Source organism: Pempheris klunzingeri, chromosome 16 (genome assembly GCF_042242105.1).
Source record: "Pempheris klunzingeri isolate RE-2024b chromosome 16, fPemKlu1.hap1, whole genome shotgun sequence".
In the NCBI taxonomy this organism is placed as follows: Eukaryota; Metazoa; Chordata; class Actinopteri; order Acropomatiformes; family Pempheridae; genus Pempheris; species Pempheris klunzingeri.
Genome location: NC_092027.1, coordinates 3,932,139 through 3,952,535, shown reverse-complemented (window position 1 = coordinate 3,952,535; position 20,397 = coordinate 3,932,139). Strand labels below are relative to the sequence as shown.

The 20,397-nt window shown below is 41.2% G+C and overlaps 2 protein-coding genes across 2 annotated transcripts in view; both read right to left on the bottom strand.

Moving 5' to 3' along the window:
• pvrl2l (PVR cell adhesion molecule related 2 like) overlaps nucleotides 1-20,397 on the bottom strand; it is a 253,353-nt gene that overhangs the window by 81,641 nt on the left and 151,315 nt on the right. The window lies entirely within an intron of this gene.
• LOC139215721 (uncharacterized) lies at nucleotides 17,546-18,799 on the bottom strand. Its single transcript, XM_070846766.1, has 2 exons — nucleotides 18,772-18,799; nucleotides 17,546-18,484 (listed from the first exon to the last, which is right to left on the bottom strand). Exons 1-2 carry the CDS (start codon nucleotides 18,797-18,799, stop codon nucleotides 17,853-17,855), a joined length of 660 nt encoding a protein of 219 aa, XP_070702867.1. The 3' UTR covers nucleotides 17,546-17,852.

Genomic DNA, 20,397 nt, shown 5'->3' with positions numbered 1-20,397 from the left:
GTGGAAGTGTTTCCTAGAATGAAGTGTTAAGGTAAAAGGTAAAAGCAAGCCAAAGCCAAAGCATTAGCTAGCTTTGGTTTGGCTACCAATGTAGATAAATTGTTGTAAAACCACATCTTGCAATGTATTTCATCAACAGAATGGACATGCACATATGTGTCTAGGGGGAGGAGGCCAATTTAGGATTCATTCTGAATCCCTTTAATTCTCACCATCTGTTGAAATGACCATCCAAGGTTGACTTGATGCTCTGTCACTGGCCCTTGTTCTCCCGCCAATTCTTTTCTTTCTGTCTTTGCTGAACCTGCCTCAGCATCAGCCATAACCACAAAATATAACATCAAAAATAAAATTCTCTGAAGGAAAATCTCCTCCTGGTTCCCTTTAACTGGTGTTACAACCCCGCCGTGTCTAGGGATAAGGGAAGCAACATGAAGCCACTGTAATCAGGAAATCAATGCCGTTTATAGTTTAGAGGACAGTTAAATAAATGACAATGCAATCTGTGTGTTTAACAGATGGCACAATTCAACATTAAGTTGAGTCACAGGAGGCAAACGAACAAAGGGTGAGGGCTGTGGGTGGCCCACACGGTGAAACAAAGAAAACAAAAACTCACTTTTCTACCCAGCAGATCTCGTCTATATAACTGCAGCCGACAAAACCTAAAATCCACAACTCAAATACCTGCCGGACTATAACCTTAACCTCACTTTGAGCAGCCATAAAAGTGTACTAAACAATCAAAGGCTAGATGTGGTTAACACACACACACTCATAAGACTCAACAGTCACAATGAGAGATATAGAAGGAGACTGCTCAGGTTAAAGCACAGCCACCACCACTGGCATCGTCATGGAGTGGACTGTATGGACTGGGAGCGGGGGCTCAGGCAGGCTGGTGATTGGAGGCTGGAACCAGAGAATATACGACACTATAGGGTGCACACACACACACACACACACACACACACACACACACAGAGGTGGGCGGTCAACCAGAGAAGAACAGATTGATGTCCTGATTGACAGAAACAAAAACTACAGCACTGTAAACTTAAACAGCCATCACCAGGAGCCCTTAACACCTCTGACACAACACTTAAACATAAACATAGGCTCTTCTGGTCTGCATGTTTTAGATCATTTCATCTGATTTCTGACCTACGAACAGGCATTTAGAGTAACAAAATAGAAACAGCCAATCTTCTTCTTGACGTAGGTCATATAGAGACATTAGCCTTGAAGCAGAAATCTAGAAAAGGCAAAAGCTGCCTTACTTATTGTGCTGATAATTTAACTTCTGTGGTCATTTAAGTGCACTTGCTTTCACTCCTTATTGTATTTTTGAAGGTTAGACTTTGAATGTGAATGTGCCTACAAACAAAGTATTGGGCAGTAATGAGCGCAGGGTCAAAGGCATTGTGATGATGTGGAAACACAAAATAATAGACACATATAAATAAAAATACCCTCAAAAGAGAAAGGGAGAGGGGATGTTTTTTCCACCAGTAGATAGGAGAACATATCCGTGAGTAGAAGAAGGTAAAACAAGGTGTTTTTTGAGATAAGTTTTAAGCCTGTAAAAATGAGAGCGACTCAGCTTTTTATTGCTATAGTGGAAATGTCAAGGACAAGAGCCAATACCTGGTTGGACACATACTGGTAACATCATTTGTGGGCCGCTGATGCTGGTTTTAAGATTCTCAAAAAATAAACATAGCACGCACAAACAAATACGAGTCAAATCACATGGCAGGAATGATGTGTGACAGTCCAGTGGTCTAATATATGGCAGCATATCGTCAGTGTGATAACGATTCTTTTTAATGCTTCTCATTACAAAAAGAAAATCTTCCACAACAACCAGATATTTTTCATGTCAAGTAAAATATGCACATATATATATATGCAAATATAGATAAAACAAAGTAAACCACCTTTCTAAAGGATTGGCAGCCAAGTATGAATTATTTTTGCTTTTGTGTTTTCACTGCACATCATGATTGGCACGGTTTTAAATCATGCAACCCAATTTATTAAATCACTCTCTAATGCCCTAATTGCTCTCTAATTGGTCAAAATTAGCATGTGGGAAAAGAGTAGAAGAAGAGCAGACTCCTGTTATTCTGTTCTGGAAATAGATTAACACACCACTTTCTAATTTCACAAAGGAGAGACAGCTAAGCAGATCATCATACATCATCATACATTATATATGCTTTTGGATTTACCACTTTAGTTATTTACCACTGGAGTCGCTGAGGGTGCACAACGTTTGTTTGTACCTGAACTAGACACCTCAGCAAGGGCTCAGCCCAGTTGTTCTGGTCAGCACCCGAGTGCTGCTGCTGCTGCTGCTGCTGCTGCTGCGTTCACACCTGGCCAAACAAACTGCACCAATATGGTAAATACTCCAGGGTTTGATTCAGCACAAGGCAGGTATGAAAATGCTCTAACACAAACCGCCTGGATTACATTTGGAGGCAGTGTTCCTTTGAATGCATGAAGCGCTACATTTATGTAATGAACTGAGGTCGGACTGAATGGCATGCATTCAAAGTGCAGGATTCAGGGAAGATTAGGGCAAGTGAAAGATTGTGGTGTTGATAAAAACACTGTAAACACTTCGTTTCTAATGCTTTGCAGACTTTTCATACAATAAACCGCATCGCGACCTTTCCCTAAGTTTAACCATTAAAGAGCTTCAGTGTCAGCACAGTTTGACAGTCATGTTAAGAACATGTCCAGATTATGTAATCCAGGTGGCATCACGTTTCCTGTAAAACACACTTGGCCCATGATTTGTACGTAAATGTAAGTTCTTTACTTACAAACTTAAATAGATTTATATATAATACCACAGAGGAGGGAGACGAGCAGCATGAGGAAATAACATCACACTCACAGGCCACAGTGTCGGACTGACAGGCGATTTTGGAGAAGTGCAGTGAACAAACAAGACAGCAACAATTGTTTTGCACCAAAGATGCTGCAAAGAAACAAAACAAAGTCAATACGTCGTGGCTTGCTGCTTTATACTGTGAATCATCTCATGCCAGTAATTGTTTGGTGAGCAGTTCTGGATTTGTCTGTGAAGGCTTCACCAAGAGATTTCAAGCTCCCTGCCTCTAGAGAGGTTTGATCATGTTGGCAAATTAAAACTGTATGAGATAATGACTAACATAATGAATTCAGGGAATAGGTTTTATACAGGGGCATTATTCCTCCTGAAACCTTCACCAAGACAAATTTCTGTACATTTGTTGTACTTGGTGAACAAAGTATCTCTGATTCTGATTGTAATTATTCAATCAGCTCCGCAACAGCAGCAATTACACTGTGTGCCATGCAGCTTGAATACACAAAGACCATCACTGCTGAATGTTCTGCATTACAGAGAAAAGACAGGAAGCATAAATGTCTATTTTGCAACTTCATAACCACAAACAATACTTGTTCAGCAGTCGTGGAAGCTTTAACATGGGCTCCTCCAAACACGCACTGTCTGGTGTCTATAATATAATACAGTCACCTCAGCAATAACAGTGTGGATATTTTGTTTTGCCAGCACAAAAATAAGTTTAACCTGCAGGAGTAGTCATTGGCTGATTGCATCAATGTATCGTGCCCACACCAGAGGCTCAAGTTATTTAAGTGCACGTATAAATGATAAACACAACCCTACGAGAAACAGGCATATCACCATAATCAAGATATGCACACAGTCGACTCCCTTCAGAACAAGAAGGCAAAACAGTCTCATTCTCTTGATTTAGTTAAGAGAGAAAAGGAGAAAAAAAGAGAAGCAATGAGAAAAGTAGGACAGCCATTCTCAAATAGTAACCACCAGGAGAAAGCTTGATGAAATGTAAAATAGTAGCAATTATATTTAATGTAGATCATCTTTTTTCCCTTTATTCCTTCATTTCCCTTTGTTGTTTTTTTTCCCTCTTCTCTTGACAGAGCCGAGCAGAATACAGGAGGGACCTGCAGAGAATGAAACAGCTGGCGGTGAAATGAAAAGTGCGATTTGAGCCAATGGACTCGGCAGAGAGGCAGAATGTGTAACCACGAGGCAGCAATGAAGGCTGCGGCTGCAGATCGGGGTGCATTTATTAATTGAAAACTTTTTCAATTTTCTTTTGACACCCACTTTAGTCTGGCTGGAGAGAGGGGGAAGGAGGGAGGGATGGCTGAAGGCTTGTTATTTTTAGAGTGATCCAACTGGCTTCATTATGAGACACACGATGAATCAAAAAAACCAAAGACTTGATCGTGGATATACATGTTACTTTTGTTGCATTTTATTAAAATATGTGCTGCTGTGTGCTGATCTGATTTCTGTTATATATGAATACAGCTTCATGTGCTCTGTTTGTATAATTAATAAAGACAAACTTATTATTCCAATAGGCCTGTATTTCTACAGACTGTGAAAACTACAGTGACAACAGCTCTGGACAAAGTCAGTGTTGCAAGGCGGTCAAGCTAAAATTAGAGTCTGATTTCTTAGGTGACATTTGAGGAAAAATTAGTTTTTCCATCTAACACCAACCAACTATCAGCATGATAAACCAAGATTACCTTCTTTTATCAGTTGTAGTTTCAACTGACCAACAGCGAGGGCTCAAACATCAACATCTTGACAACATGTGTCGCAGACAATCCAGACAGTCTCTGGTTTATTATTGCTGGCTGAAAGAAGCCAGTAAAAGATAAGAAACAGACATGAAATCGTCTCCTTCAGTAATATTTCGCTGAGTTTGGCCGAGCGTCTGTAAAGATAGTAAATCCCAGAATATCACATATCCTCCAAATCCTGCGCCTGCAAGAACTTGAGCCACCTTCTTGAGGCCACAGAAAAGAAAAAGAAAAATCAGACTCAACTTCTCTCTCGCTTCCACTTCCTGCTAATTCAGTCTACTGCTCCTCCTACTGCTCCGTTTCTGCACCTGTCTGTTGTTATTGTCTCTGCACATATGAAATGGGACAGTTTTGTTTTGCTGGAAGCCACATTTCTTGGATGCTCTTATCCAAAGTGGTTCATAATGACTGTGACATCTAGCTAGCATGCATCACCTATGGAATCATCTGAATAAAGAGACTGCAGACGTCATTGTCTTTCTGATGTCTGAGGCCTTTTACATTTATTTTCCTCTTACAGTTTCTCTTACTATGTGGATTAATGTAAAGTGGACTTTAAAGTTGCACCGTGATGCACAAAAACATCTGGGCTTCAACTTGTTTAGTGTTCCAGCGATCTGTTTGACATAGTCACTGTATGTGTCTTTGTACACTCCATCCTATTATAACTGTGGAACTGTGGAATAGAGACACATTATTGGTTTTCAGCACCTGAACAGTCTCGTCATAGTGGAGTTCACAGTACGTTTTATATCTTAGTCTGTTCATTTAGTTCATTTCTCCTTTTTCTTGTGAATGTATTATTTATTTAACATGGAAAAAAGCTTATACATTGTACATTTAAAAAAGAAAAGGTAATATACAATGACGCAAGACAAAACCTTGCAAAGTCTCTATTTTCTGTTGTTTTCTGTTGAGTGCTTGATGGTGTAAATGCACAGTCCTGCATCGCAGAGCAGTTGAAAAGGTGCATGAGGATTGTTTCCAAAAATAATGATTTTGTGCCAGAGTAGTGAAAGGCATGAAGAAGAAGAAACCGCAGCATCACTGGCATTAATCAATAACTTCTGCAGATAAGTTAAGATCATCTTGTTCTTCAGAGCCTTTCGCCAGATAACAGATAAGAAGGAGGAGAGATTGTAAGTCCTTTTCTTCAGGCCACAGGCAGACAAAGATGATCCAAATGGAATTCAAAAATCATAAGAAGATAAAACTATTCTCATCTTTAACTGCATCTCCTGGATCATCAACTTTGACAGATAAGAGCCACGTCAAGAAAACTGAGCCAGCGAGAAAAAAGTGGAGCTGAACCGCAATCTGTCTCCTGTGGTGACAGTAATAGTAAGGAGTTTAGGTTTGTGAGTTTCTGTGCCCCCCCCCTCTTTTCTCCTGTCTGGCTCCTCTGTTATCACAGGGTCATTGTGCATAAAATCACTCAAGGAGTGATGAGCAGATACAAGCATGAAACACAGTGTGTGTGTGTGTGTGTGAAATTATGCTAATTCCTGCTGTATATGGATGTATAATGTCCTCACGCTCTGAGAGGTCCAAATAAGTGACAACACATCTGCTGACACTTGACTCTCACACTCTTTTCACAGTAAGATCCACATAGCTGGGAGAGTTGACATCCTCATACACACACACACACACACACACACACACAAAACAACATATACTATATTAACAAATACATATTATCAACACTCACACTGAGTTTTAGCTTTCCTACTAAACCTGAGAGCAAATCAACAACTCTGACTTCACAAGATTCACTCACACAAACACACAACAGACACATCAGTACAAAGTGTAGCAGACACCATGGACAACTCACAGCGTAAATAAATAAAAAGTCAGTTGTGCCGTTTTTGGTCATTTTCACCAGTCAAAAGTAAAGGAATAGTTTGACACTTTGGGATAAATGTTTGTTTGCTTTCTTGCTGAGAGTTACAGCCAACTCTAACTGTGACTGGTTTGCTACAGTGGTGATGTTTAGGAAGCCAAGATGGAAGGGAATTCAAGAAAAAAGGCAGAAACCTTAAACTTTAACTCACAGTGAGTTCTTGTTCACTTTGGTCGAAGATGGATTTATCTGCTTAATTCGTCAGGGACTGTCAGTCCACCACAAACAGCCTGAAATTCAAAGAGGACAGCTCACCAAAACTGCACTGTGTTGATGTTTACATCAAAGACCCAATAAGCCTTAAAGCTTATGGACTGAGTCAGTCGCTCCAAAAACTCAATGTCACCACACAAGCTGAACGCACACACACACACACACACACACACACACACACACACACACACATATACATACATATTTCTTTCCCTGGACAAATAGTGTTCTGCTCATTTAGCAGCTAAACGTAACCCCCCATTTGTCTCACTTTTCTCTGGCAGGAAAATACTACGGCGAGCGAATATCTGGCTGGTCATCTGCACTAACCTGACAGATGACGATGGAGGTTTTCTTATGGCGATATAAACACTTCTGATAAGGAAGCAGAGAAAATGAGCAAAGAGTGACAAAATCTGACTTCTACACAAGCTCTCTTATCTGGGGTTACAAGAAACGAATCTCAGCACTTCAGGAGTTTCGGGCCAATTCAGATGATTTCTACAGAAACTATTTTTTTTCTATTTTAGGAAATAGCAGGTAGTTTAGGTGTTTCCCAGAGAAATGATAGCACTCTCACAGTCTGAATATCCTGCATCTTTTTTCCTCCCACACATAATAAGTTAAAACTAAAACCGACCCTGAGCCCTGAAATGATCTGTCTCACCAATTATTGACAAGATTTTCAAAGCATCAAGCTTTTGTTGATGTTATTTTGTTGCCAATTGCAGTCAAGTGTGTAGCATTACACGAGGTGTGCATATTGTCTGATGCTATTTGGAGTTAATCCTTGAATTTCCCCAAATCAATACACAAATAAACTCTTTTATATATTTTCTTGTTGGGAGGTAGAAGGATTCTTTGACAGACTTGATATTGAAGCTGACGAAGGCTGAGCTTCGTCTTCCTGCCCAGACACACTGCTGGGCTGCAGTCCAACACAGCAGGGCACTATGAAATACATCTGTGTTTATACGTGTTGTAATCTCATATTCAGCCACGAAGCCTGATTGTGATTGGAAGAAGAGAGAAAAGTAACTCTGCCCGTGGGGGAAGATAACCTCACTTGTTTCTGTGTAGTTTCACTTGTTGAAAGAATTTAAAACTTCCCTGAAATACATCACAGGCAGTTTAAACAAAGCAAATCATTCATCTTGTTTCTACACAACGCTGATTGATTAGAAATCTGTAAAAAGAATTAAAAAAAAGTTTTACTTTGAAAGAGAATCATTTATCATTTCATGAATTTTCCATTTATTTTAAGAAAAACAAGATTTTTGACGGATGCCCAGATGAATCTTTCTTCTAGAGGCTTCAAAGTGAGAAGATAATGTTTCTCTTGTGATGGGTGTAGACATTTTGAAAATGATAGATTCAAAGTGTGAACATTAACAATATATCCATGTCAATATTGAGTAAACGAGCCAAGGCTCTGATACTGAGACGCCAGATTTAAAAACCACTACACACGACCTGATATCTTCAAAAGACACAGCAGACCCTCCAGTGTTTACTCCTGTGAATAAACTGGCGAGATTATCTGTAGGACAACAAATCTATATGACAAGGTTTTCCCAGGTGTGGGTCTTGATCCTTAGAGGATCGAGGTCCACAGAGCCGAGGTGTCTCTACGGATTGGGTTGATATATTTGTTTACAAGCATTGTCAAGACCATCTAGGCTGCAGATTGACTAGAATTACCAGCTCGCTGCTGTTTTTCCTCGGCCAACCAGTCAAGATGCAGCTCACATGCATGTCTGTTTATGCTCATATAATACACTCAATGCAATGAAGACTTTGGAGAAATTGTTCCTCGTCCAAGTAGAGGGTCTAAGGATAGAGGATAGAGGATGTCGCTTGCTGCACAGATTGTGAAGCCCCTTGAGACAACCTTTTGATCTGTGATATAAGAATATGCAAATAAACTTGATTTGACTTGACTTTGTCAAGCTTTGTTGTTCTGGTTTGCTGTATGTCTATTAGTGTGTAAATGAAGAACAAAGAGTCAAATTCTTTGTATTCTTGGCCAATGACTTGGACTAATAGAACAGAAAATTGTAGCCGTGACAGCTGACAACACTTCAAATATGTAGGTTGCTGCAAATAAGAATTCTAAAATGTAAAAGCTTCACATGTATCTACACAATCACCACAGTTTCAAGCTGGGGACCCAAGATTAATGTCTCCATTTCAGTGTCCGACCAAATGTGAAATATGGTAAAAATCTCCCCTTCTGTTCCCCAGTTATGGTGTTGAATATCGGCCAGAAAAGTGTTTTTGCAGAACTTTATGATGCACTGTGAAGGTGACCTTTAACCCTTTTGGATTTAAAATGCCATCACTTCATCATTTTATCCATTTAGACTTTTGAATGAACTTTTGTCGTAATTTGTCCAAAAATGTGTTTTGTGAGGTCATAGTGACTTTTGAACATCAAATTCTAATCACCCTCCAGTTCAAGTGGATGTTTGTGGCAGATGTAATGAAATTATCTTCAGATGTTCCTGAGACATCATGTTCTCTAGACTGTGACGGGCTTCAGATCTCAGTGACCTTTGACCAAAATCTAATCAAATCTTGCTGGTTAAAGAATTATTCTGGTCAAAAATCTAGGGATTGTGGATTTGTGTGGTACTTTTCTAAGGTGTATAGACTTTGGAGTAGAACTTTGGAGTAGAACTGGCACAACTTTAATTACTTAAGCAATCAACAGACATTTTTGATAGTTTGATAGTTTAGAAATGCCAAATATGGGTGGTTCTGGCTTCTCAAATATAAGGATCTTTTTTTTTAAGATAGATTGATTAATCAATTAATCTAAAGGATATTTAATAAAGGAAACCAATAAAAATGTAGTTACAGTCCTAATTCACACCTGAGTCAGACTAAAATACTTAAAAACAGCAGTGCAGCTGACACACACAAAAGCTATAAGCAAGGTTACACAACAGGGGAGGTCAGAACACCAGTAAATTAAAACCATAACTCTGACAGTGTGATACTAACTGTGATCAAGTTAAAAGTTAGAGGAGATAGAGAGGATTTTAAATGGGAATGTCACCAACTGTACACTAGTCTGTTTAAAGGTGCTGTACTACTGTATATAATATATGGAAGGAGCTGGACTCGGTAATGTTACATCACAGTTTGGGGGCATGCTGAGTTTGATCACATCATATTAGGAGATTCAGAAGATGTTGAGGTTCAGTTTGTTCAAAGTTACCTGGCTCTGCCTTGTGCTGTTGCCAGCGTGTAAAGCTGCCTGATGTAGCATCCAAAAACAATCACTTATTGGGGCAATCTGAGGTCCTCAAGGTCTCGTCCCGCAGTGTTAATTGCATGTTTAGGATTAATCAGAGATCTGAAGTTACACTCTGGTTCACAGGAGGTTACTAAGCTACATTACTTCTAAAGCCAGTAAAGGGATGCCAGAACTGGGGGGACTTGTGTTGGCACCGCATAAAATCAAAACCGTTTCCTGCACAAGTTGGAACGTCAAAGAGACTTTTGATTCAGATGGGAATAAAGAAAGGTGGGGGTCAACAAGGCAGGAGCAAATAAAATCTTAAATCTTGGATGACTAAGAAGATAACTGCTAGAAAATTTCTTCATTGGGATGAAAATGAAGAAAACACACGAGCCCTTTAGTCTGAACATCAAAATTACGGTCACCCTTAAAAGGTCAAGTCTCGCATCCCCAGCTGTCGGCGTGATATCAGCTGATACAGTTCCACCTTAGTTCTGAATCAAGTTAATGGCTCAGCTATCTGGAGTTCTGGATTTCAGGGATCAGAAACGGCAAATGAAGTGCTTTTTATATCCAGTTTATTCAAGAAGTGCTCCTGGATCCTCATGTGCATTCACCTTTTAATTTGAAATGGCTGAAGAGGAGAGGACTCTGTGCCCTGTTGAGAGGAAGGTCCACTGAGCACCACTTACACTGAAGAGCTGAGTGAACACAGGGCCTGAAAATGGAAGAAGGTTGTGACAAGGACGAACAAAAAAAAAAAATTCCTTGACAGTGGGAGCTAAAGGTGTTAGAACTGTAATTAATTTGATGAGACCAGCTTCAGACCCACCCAATTAGAAAATGCATAGACAGCCAGATGGGCCGACTCTCTTTCGCTGGCAGCCAATGTTAACCTGCTACATTCTGAAGCACTTGAAAGTAACAAATAGTGCTTGTTAGAGGGTGAGAGTAAAAATAACTGCTGTAAATAACAGATTTATATAATAATGGATGATATGTTTGTGAGAAAGTCACTCACAGTGAAAAACTCACTCAACTCTGCAGTTTCCCTCAACTCTATGAAACTTTATAGCATCTTCCAGCTCATTGTTTTGGTTTTACATCAAGTAACTTTACTGTTTTGGTTCGGTTTCACTGCTCTCGACTGCAGACAGTCGTTTTGTGCAAAATGCTTGCTGTATATTACCTGCCCAACATCCAACAGCAGGCAAACTTGAGCTCATCTGATAGGGCTGTGGAGGTCTGTCTGCACTGCATAAGAGATACAGCTTAAACTGCAAATATCAGAGAAAGGATTCATCTTAAACTGTTTATTCTCCTCTATCCTGAACCTCCACACCATGAACAGAAAAAAAAAAAAGAAAACAGATTTCCATTTTAATAAATGGCCATTCGTGTGAACATGCATACCCGGAACCTGAAATAACCTGGACCAAAATGAAAAAAAAGAAATCCATGACAAATCACATCCCTAAGTATAGCACGGCACACTGCAAGAGAAGCACAGTGGGAGGAAGAGGAAGGTAGCAGGAAAGCAGGACAGCGATGCATTAAGTAAATTTGTTACAGAGTACAATGAGACCTCTTCTAACCAGTGTTGGGAGGAGGAAACTTCATCCACATCTGCTGGAGTCTCAGCTGGCCTGGCAGAGGCTCGGCTTTAACTGGATTAACAACAAAAGCCGAGCTCAATAACTAATAGGTCTCTTCTTCCTCCTCTCTGTTCCCTTCTATCCCTTTCTCTCTCCTTCTCTTTCTATCTTGCCGTCTTCCTTCTCCTTCAGAGCAAAGCAGAGATATAATGCCGAACACTTTCATGCCTTCTGCTGAATTAAACATGGAGAGAACAGCTTGTTCTGGGCGCTAAAGATGAAGAAAAGTGAGAGGGAATATGAAAAAGGAGGATATATACATTTCTGCCCCTGCTCAGGGGTCCCTGGAGTGCTGCTGAACATTTCTTTACAATTAGAAAGATCTGTCACTGATAGACTGTGCCGAGGAAAGCTAAACAGGACAGGCTTTTTTTTTCACTAATTGGCGGGGTTGAAAAGAACTGTCAGTTGTCGCTGTGTGGAGTCAGCCAATCGCCAAGTGGAGGGGTGGCATAGCACTCAAAAATGCTCCTCTGAGGCTTCCTTCCCACCTCCAGCTTTCATTGTCGAAGTGGTAAATTCCATCTTGCCAGTCTCTTTCAAGCACTCTGTCATCTTTACGCTGCGGCCAACCAGTTGGGCCCCACAAGTAACAAATCTGCCCATCTCTAACTCCAGGCTCGATGGTGAATAATTGACAGTATTTCAAATGTTCTCAGTCTCAGATGGTTTACAAAAAACCTGGCGATGTCTTCTCATCCTCTCAGCATGGGCTCAGGTTTAAGTTTCTGTTCTGTCACTTTTCTTTTTTAACTCTCGATTTCTCTGATCTGAGAAGAAAAAGTCTCCCCCTCTCTCCCCTCTCTGCCGGCCTATTTGGTATTCCCCAGATAGAGTAATGAGCTACCACCCTCATCCTCCAGCCTCCCCTCCCTCCGTTCCACTCTCTTTCCCTCTGACGGAGCCAAGTGACCTGTTACAGCGTCCTCTGCTTAGCATGGCCACCACACTCGCAGCAGCAAGGACACGACTTTACAGGGGTTGCATTCAGGACTCCAACCTGCCAGGGCACACACCATGTGAGGCGGGGCAGCAGGCTAAAGATCAGAGAGGGACGCTTGTAACTAGCATGACCCCATTCTCGACTCAGTGGACGGGCTGCTGGGACAGTCTGTTTCCCTCACTACAAAAAGGGCAGTTCAAGAGAGTCATATTTCATACAAGGACGATCTTATTTATTCTCATCAAAGATAAACAATCTTGTTGAGCACCACTTGAATTAAATCATCAGATTTGTCGTGAAGTTGCATTTGAACCCTCTTGTGAAGTTCCTCGACATAAAAAAGAACGCCTTTTTGAAGGTTGTCAGAGCCCTCTTTAGAGTTTTTTTTTTTAAACTCCATCCTCCTAATAAAAAGATCAAGAAGCTTTATCTTGAATTTCTTAAGTTTCCCTGCTCATATCAAGTCTTTACTAGTTTTAAGGTCAGATATGTTTCATAGTGCCATGATTTTTATCTTATTAAGTCATTTTAATTACTTTAATACTCACACCATTACTAATGCGGTTATCGTCTGACAGCACATTTTTCCAGATTACAGAATATTTTAGTTGTTTGAAAAAGTGGATGATTCAGAATGAAGGCACAAGTCTCTTTGACAGCATTTGCACCTGGCATTAGAGGGGACGTATTATGTAAAATGCAGTTTTGAATGACTTTTCAACATAAATGTCTGGAGACCCCAAAACAAACTCTTTTTTTCTCCTGCTCCATCTTCCAGTGAAAATGTGGATAAACGCTCACTGGAAAACGTCCACTGAAAACCTGAGTCCACCTCGTCATCGCTAGTGCTATGTGGCTAATGCTAGCTCTGGTAATAAGATGTGGAAGCAAAGCGGACAAATTCTATTCGGCTGCTAAAATCTGAAAAAGAAAGAGGCAGAAAAGAGCAGTAAGGGCACAGTAGGAGAAAAATAATGGGTGTATGTAATGTAACCACATTCTAGTAGGACCCCCAAATACAAGAACCTAAAATTGAGCATATGTCTCCTTTAAATGCAAGATGCATCTGGATATCTATATCTGGATGATTAAAACACTAGAGTTGTATGTACAAGTTGTATGCAAACAGAATGGATTTTGACTGCAGACTCAGCCAGGACCAAAATCTAACTCCACTTCCTCCTGCTGGTTAAAAAAGTGATTTAAACATGAATGACACTGTCTGTGGCATTGTTTCCCTTGACCTGTCTGACAGACCTGAACTAATTTACATATGGAGATCTGATCAGTGGCAGAATTGAGATAACATGAACGTTTATTCATGTGAATGCAAAACCTCGCAGATCAAATGTCATTATTTCAACGTATCCAGGAACAGATGTCAGTTTTAAATGGGGCTTTCAATTATACTGCACAGTGAACACAAGCGTTATGTAATGGGCAGCTTCCAGGTGTGACTGTGTGCAACTGACTGTTTGTGGTTGTTGTGACAAAGGGACTTCTCCTTTAGTTAGCAAAACTTGAAAAACGTCCTGTAACAGATCTGTTGAGGAGGCTAAATATCCCAGAGCAGGTGCAGTAAATTGTGCTGTGTTGAGAAATGTGCTGAGGAAAGAAAGAGGTGTGGGAGTCTGGTATTTATAGTGATAACATGGCTAGGCTTAATTAATTACCAGTTTTTCCACAGAGGATTGTTTCAGAAAGGTTTTTTTTTTTTATTGAAAATGGGTTGTGCAAAAACAAAAGTTATGACTGATGAGGAATTTTCTTACTAGGGGTACATGCACGCTACAAGACTCTGGGACTAATTAGGCGCCAAAGTTGTGATCACAGTCGACTGTTTCGAATTATTATGCTGCAAGAAACCCCCGGAGAAAAGAAGTGCTGAGGCATACAACGGCCAAATAGAGGGTAAATGTGCTTGAGAGAGATGAAAATGAGTGCCTCAAAAAAGTCAGGGATTTTATTTTTAGGGTGAGAATCATTAACATTTTTAACTCTAATAAGAATATATTTTCCATTTGGGAGATACAGGAAAGGGTCCAAACGTAACATAAATCATTGTGACTATCTTTAAATTGCAGGTTCAAATTGTAAACCGAATACTTTACACCATGTATTTTTATCTAAATGATGAAACTTTGTTCTCCAGAGTTTAAACGTCAGGATCTTGGAGCATGCATGCACCCTACGGAGTTTAAAACACATTTCAATACTTTAATCCAAACTGTACTGCAGTGATACAATAAACAAGTCCTACTACATGTGACACGTGTGGCAACATAAGATACAGTATGGCTGTTACTTTGAGATTAATTGGCAACCTGTCCAAACACTGTGCGATGTTATGGAATGTCTTCACTGAAATGTATTGTAACATAGCAGATATAACTGTCTCATTTACAGAATCACAGACTGCACAGTGTATAATGTTCAACAACAATCAACAACAAGGGACCTGCTCACGGGGGGAAGTAGAGCTAAAAACCGACGTCCTAAACACAACAAAATCAGCCAAGTGTGGTTTTGAAGTTCAAATTTGAAATATCTCAGCTTTCAATTTAAGGCCAAGTCTGTGTTCAGATCTTAAAGCCACAGAAGAGTTGTTATTATTCATTTGGGGTAATAACGTCTTAATTATCACAATATTGTCTTACATTGTTATGAGACACAATAAGATGAAATGGGACAAGACTTGGTGCAGTGAACAAGCATGTTTACCCACTCGGAAATGCACCGACCTTTTCAGGGTTGAAGATCACCACCTTCCTTAAAAGATTTTCCCTTTTTAAGATCCTTTCTCATAAATATTACTTGTGTTGCATTAACAACACTCCAAAAACACAAATATCGTGAAATTGACTTAAATTATGCAACACTGTAAATACACAGTATACCAAACTATTTTCTCTTTGACTTTACTCACAGTATCCTCAACTGCACAATGTTGCTCAATCAAACACAGCATGTCTACAGTAAGTAAGTATATGGTTGTGATGTGACCCAGAGAAAAGCGAAGGATCCACTCAGTTCGGCTGCTGAAAGCATGCAGCATCAGTCAAGTTTGTTTCTCTTGAACTGTGGCCAGGCTCTCTTTACATGTCCTAGAAGGTTTTCCTGTGAGTCAGAGATTTACCCTCTCACAGAGCCTCCCTGTGTCAACTCACAACCATCCAAACATAAAAGAAACAGGTGATATAATTCAACAGTTAATTAAAAAACTGCCCATTTGGTGCTCTGAAAACAATGAGTAGGAAAAATGGGACTCAATAAGGCAAATGTGTTCCATAAACATAAGAGCTACGTTTCAGCTCTCAACCCTTGTTATGCATTAGCAAATGTGCTGCAAAAAAAACAACTACCCATTCTAAAAAGTACTGTAATTTGATAAAATACACTCCAAATCATCGAAATTAAAAATAGCAACTTTTTCCAAAGCAGTTTTGCATGTTCAGTGAACTCCCTTGAACCATTATCGTAATGTTTAGTTAGTTTCGTTAGAGACAAACAATCCTACCTTGTCAGCAGATGTGTCAGTTTCGTTTCAGAAAAACTGCAGTGTCACTTGTAGTTTTGCAGGGTTCAAGAAACAAAGGTTTGGGAGTTTGGAGTTTTATTTAGCCTGCTTTCACATCCTCTCTTCACATCCTAAAATGTGTCTTAGACCATGTCTTTCTGTCCAATCAGAATACAGAACATGGAATAATCCGGTACATAGCCTAAGAACATTCTGCGGGACATGGAAAATGAATACATGAAATACAGCAGCCTCCTACAAAGCCGGTGAATATTTTGCCTCGTTGAATGCGACCCAGATAGGAATATAAATACGAGTTATCCCCTTCTCCCTGCACACAGTCATTGCGGCACTCGTCTAAGCCGCCCATTATGTAAATAAAGAAAGAGCAGAATGAGAGAGAGAGAGACGTAATGTGTGTGGGACAGAGCATCAGGGAAACATATAAATGGTGCAGGATGCATGTAGAACACAGACAGAGAAAGGGAGAGAAATGGGAAATAAAGAAAGAGGAAATCCAGAGAAAGTGAGAAGAGACTTAAAGCGGAAAAAATAGAGTTGGAAATGAAGAAAAGCCCATCTTTTTTACCCATTAAATGAGTCATTACCGACCCAATGTGGTAAAATGTGAAACCCCCAAGGCCCCTGGTGCGTCTTTTCTTTAGCGAGATCAACACCATTACACAACAGTAACAACGACAACAGCAACAACATCTACAACAACAATAACAACAACTGTGCTATAGTGAGACGACTCCCAATATATAGATGATGCACATCATTAATACCACAGCCAGCCACACATTAGCACACACTGTTAAGTCTGTTCTGTTATGCAGTTTAGTGGCCCTCGCTTCAGCTGCACCCATCAGAAAAAATGGGTGGTGCCACAGGGTGGGACGGGAACCCCGTGTCACTGCAAGCCCAAAAAAAGTCATCACTGGGATGAACAGAAACTCCATCATCATCATCGCCAGGTCGACAAGTTTGGCTTTTCAAGTTTTAAAACAATTCAAGTGAAGCCTCAGGCGTGTCAGAAGAGCCGGCGTCTGCAGCGCGGTGGCAACATCCACGAAAGCTGTTTGGACAGTTGTATATAGCGTTCATCCCGTTGATGAAGGGTTTTTTTCTGTACTCTTGGAAGGCGTTTTTTTGAACCGTTGAATTGTGCTGATTTTGGAATAGTGGTTATCGTGCTCCCTGCTTTGCAGATTATGATTTCGGTTAAAGTATAAAATACAAACAACACAATCACATACTTGCAAAGCTGAAGAAACAAGAATGCAGCAATAAGCGACGACGCATCAGAGTTGCTGTGGTTTTTGTTTGCAGTATTTTTTTTTTTTTCCATTTTGTTATATTTGGCTGACACTGAATGAAATCTTACACACAGTCACATATTCAGCCACAGTGCACTACTGCCATCACAAGTTTTGCTTCATCAGCTTCACAACAACTTCCTTTCGATTTTCTGTTTGCTTTTTGTTATTTTTCTTTTAATCCTCTTTTTTTTTATAAAATTATACAGTCGGTGTCGAGCAGAAAGGATATAACTGATGGCATCTCAGTAATCAGGTTGGACGTTAAGCAGGTACGGTTAGGTGATGGAAGCGATGCTGATTTATTTCGTGGCGAAAGCGGGCTGGCTTGAACTCCCATCTCTCTCCACCACATCTTCTTTCCCTGTTTTCAGCCCTCACCTTTTCCTTTCCTCTATTCCATCCTCAGACATAAATGGCAGTCCGGGAAATGACAGAGCCGTCTCTTTGAGACTCCATGTCGTCATCGAGGTACACGTCCATTTCTTCTTCACTGCCATGGCCTCTGCGGACGTGATAGGCTGGGGGTAGCATGTTCCCGCCACCCCCGACTCCTCCAAACCTATCGTATCGCTCCTCCTCTTCCTCCATGCTGTCATCCAGGTCGAACTTCCTCCTCTCGGCGTCGTCAATCTCTCCACTAAGGAGGATATCGTGGGCGGAGGGGGGGTTGCCGATTGAGGCGTGGTGAAGATGATGATGGTAGTCGTTGGCCTTTTCCGTTAGAGTCCCCGTGGCATCGCAGCCCTCCCTATAGGTGTAGATGGGCCCGTTGTTGTTAGCTCCAGTCCCGTTCTTACTGCTGTTGTTGCCAGTTCCACTGAAGAGCAGGCGGGCTTTGTTGCCATAGTCTCCGCCATTGCTGCCGCCGCTGCCAGTCGCTATGGAGTCCCCACTGCTAGGGTAACCGCGTCCCTGCTGCCGGCGACTTCGGGTCAGGAGAACGCCAATAAGTGCGACAACCAATAGAAGGGCCAGAAGGGAGCCGATCACGGCGCCCGCCACAACGCCGGCACTGGACGGATCCTCCAAGGCCTCTGCAGAGGGAATGAAGGGGTTGGAAGGAGGGATGGAAAAATGGGTGGAGGAAAAGAAAAAAAGGGCAAGAATTGATGGCTGTTTTTAAGGAAGTCTTGCTCAGTTTTGGAGGAGGTATTCACAGTTCTTCTTGAATTGTAAGTGTGTTGTAGTGATAGTAGTAGTGTCTTCTTCTACGTGTGCTACAATCCTCTTACAAGTGTGCAGTAATGTTCTTCTCAGTGTAATCCCTTGGTATGGGTGCAGTCAGTCATTGCTGGGATCAGGCTGAATGGGACTCATTCACTTTCTCCCAGCGGCTTGTTGCGCTGCATTTTGGAGACATTTTGCTCTATACACATGTCTGTCCAGCTGCTGGCACTTCAGTTTTTGTTGCCCCGCACCCCTTTGCCAGCAGGGGAAAAGCCTTTACTACTGTAACGGTCCTTTGTTCTATACTTCATGTTGGTGTGAGCCAAGTTTGCCTCTCCACTCTTGTTTCAGTTGAAGATTGAAACAAAAATGAGAGATGGGTTTACAGCAGCAGCAGAAAGCAGTTTGTTTGTGCCTTGTGCTGTTTTTATCATGGGTTAGAGATACCGGCCCAGCAGAGCCACACAGAAAGACACAGAGACAGAGACACAGGACAGACAGGCAGAGGGGTTATTTAAAGAGGTTCAGTGGAAATGAACACACAGTCACGCCTGGATAGTGCCACAATGTTAGTCATTCCCCAGATCCCTCCCATTTTTACCCTCAGTTTCATTCCCAGCCTCTTAATTACATTCCTTTCCTTCCTCCTCATCCTCCCGTCGTCTACATCCACTGCTTCCACCCCATGCCTCTCTTATCGGTCAGCTAGTCAAAGCGCAGGGCAGAGTGATAGCCTGCTGTCAACCCAGGACTGAGTCCAGATCTCACTGATCAGCAGCACACAAAGGTAAAAGGTTCACACTGTGTAGCAAGACTCATGCCAGTACATTTTTAAGAGGATTCTCTGCAGGAATATGAGACAGAAAAGAGGTATGGCTCAGATAGTGTAGGATTTGTACAAGTGGATTCACGCTGGGTTAAAAAGAGAAGAAAAGAGAGTGTCAAACTAGGCAAGGAGAAATGTTCAGCCTATAGTGCAGAACTGCACAAGGCCAGCTAATGTTTTTTTGTCTGTGAATTGCATGCTGATTTTTATTTGGGGTGCAGCAAGGGCAGCAGAACGCAGAACAGCAGGGAAATCTGAACCCCTTCCTGTTTTATGCAAATAACAGCAAGGTTCTGCCAGCACTCCTGGCAAACACAGCAGTGAATGCCAATCAAACAATCTGAGCTTGGCTGAAATGAGCACTGTGTGGGGTTACATGCCAGGGCAGCACCAGTGGGGGAATGATTTTCTTTTCTCTTTCAATAAAATGTCGTTGAACTTAAAATAATGACCTGTATGGCACTGGAGAGTATGAGTTATGCTAACAAAACCAGTGGGAGGATGTCACTATAAGTGAGGTTGGATTGAGAGCCTGTGATTCATACAAATTGTTCATTCTGAGGGTCTGGGAGAAAAAAGAGAGGAGATGACAGAGGAAAGGAATTCAGCAAAAGGATGGAAAACTTGGGGGATTTTTTTGGTAGTGGATAGCAGGGGAGCTAAGAGGAGAGGTCTCAGTTGGTTTCAGACATTCTCATACTCTGGTCTCATGTGGGGATGCAGGAGGGTTATGCCAGGGTGAGACAGACGGGTTGGGTGAATGAGGCGGGGCTCTTGGGACAGGATATGATGTCTAAATTAGGGGACAGTGCCTGGTGATATCCAATTGAAGTGACAGAAGGCATTAAGGATGACGAATCCAACTTTGCCTGTCCTAGTTTTCTCTCTCTGCAAACTTACAGACTGGCATGGAAACCCAACGTGTGGGCCAAAATGTTATTTATATTTATTGTG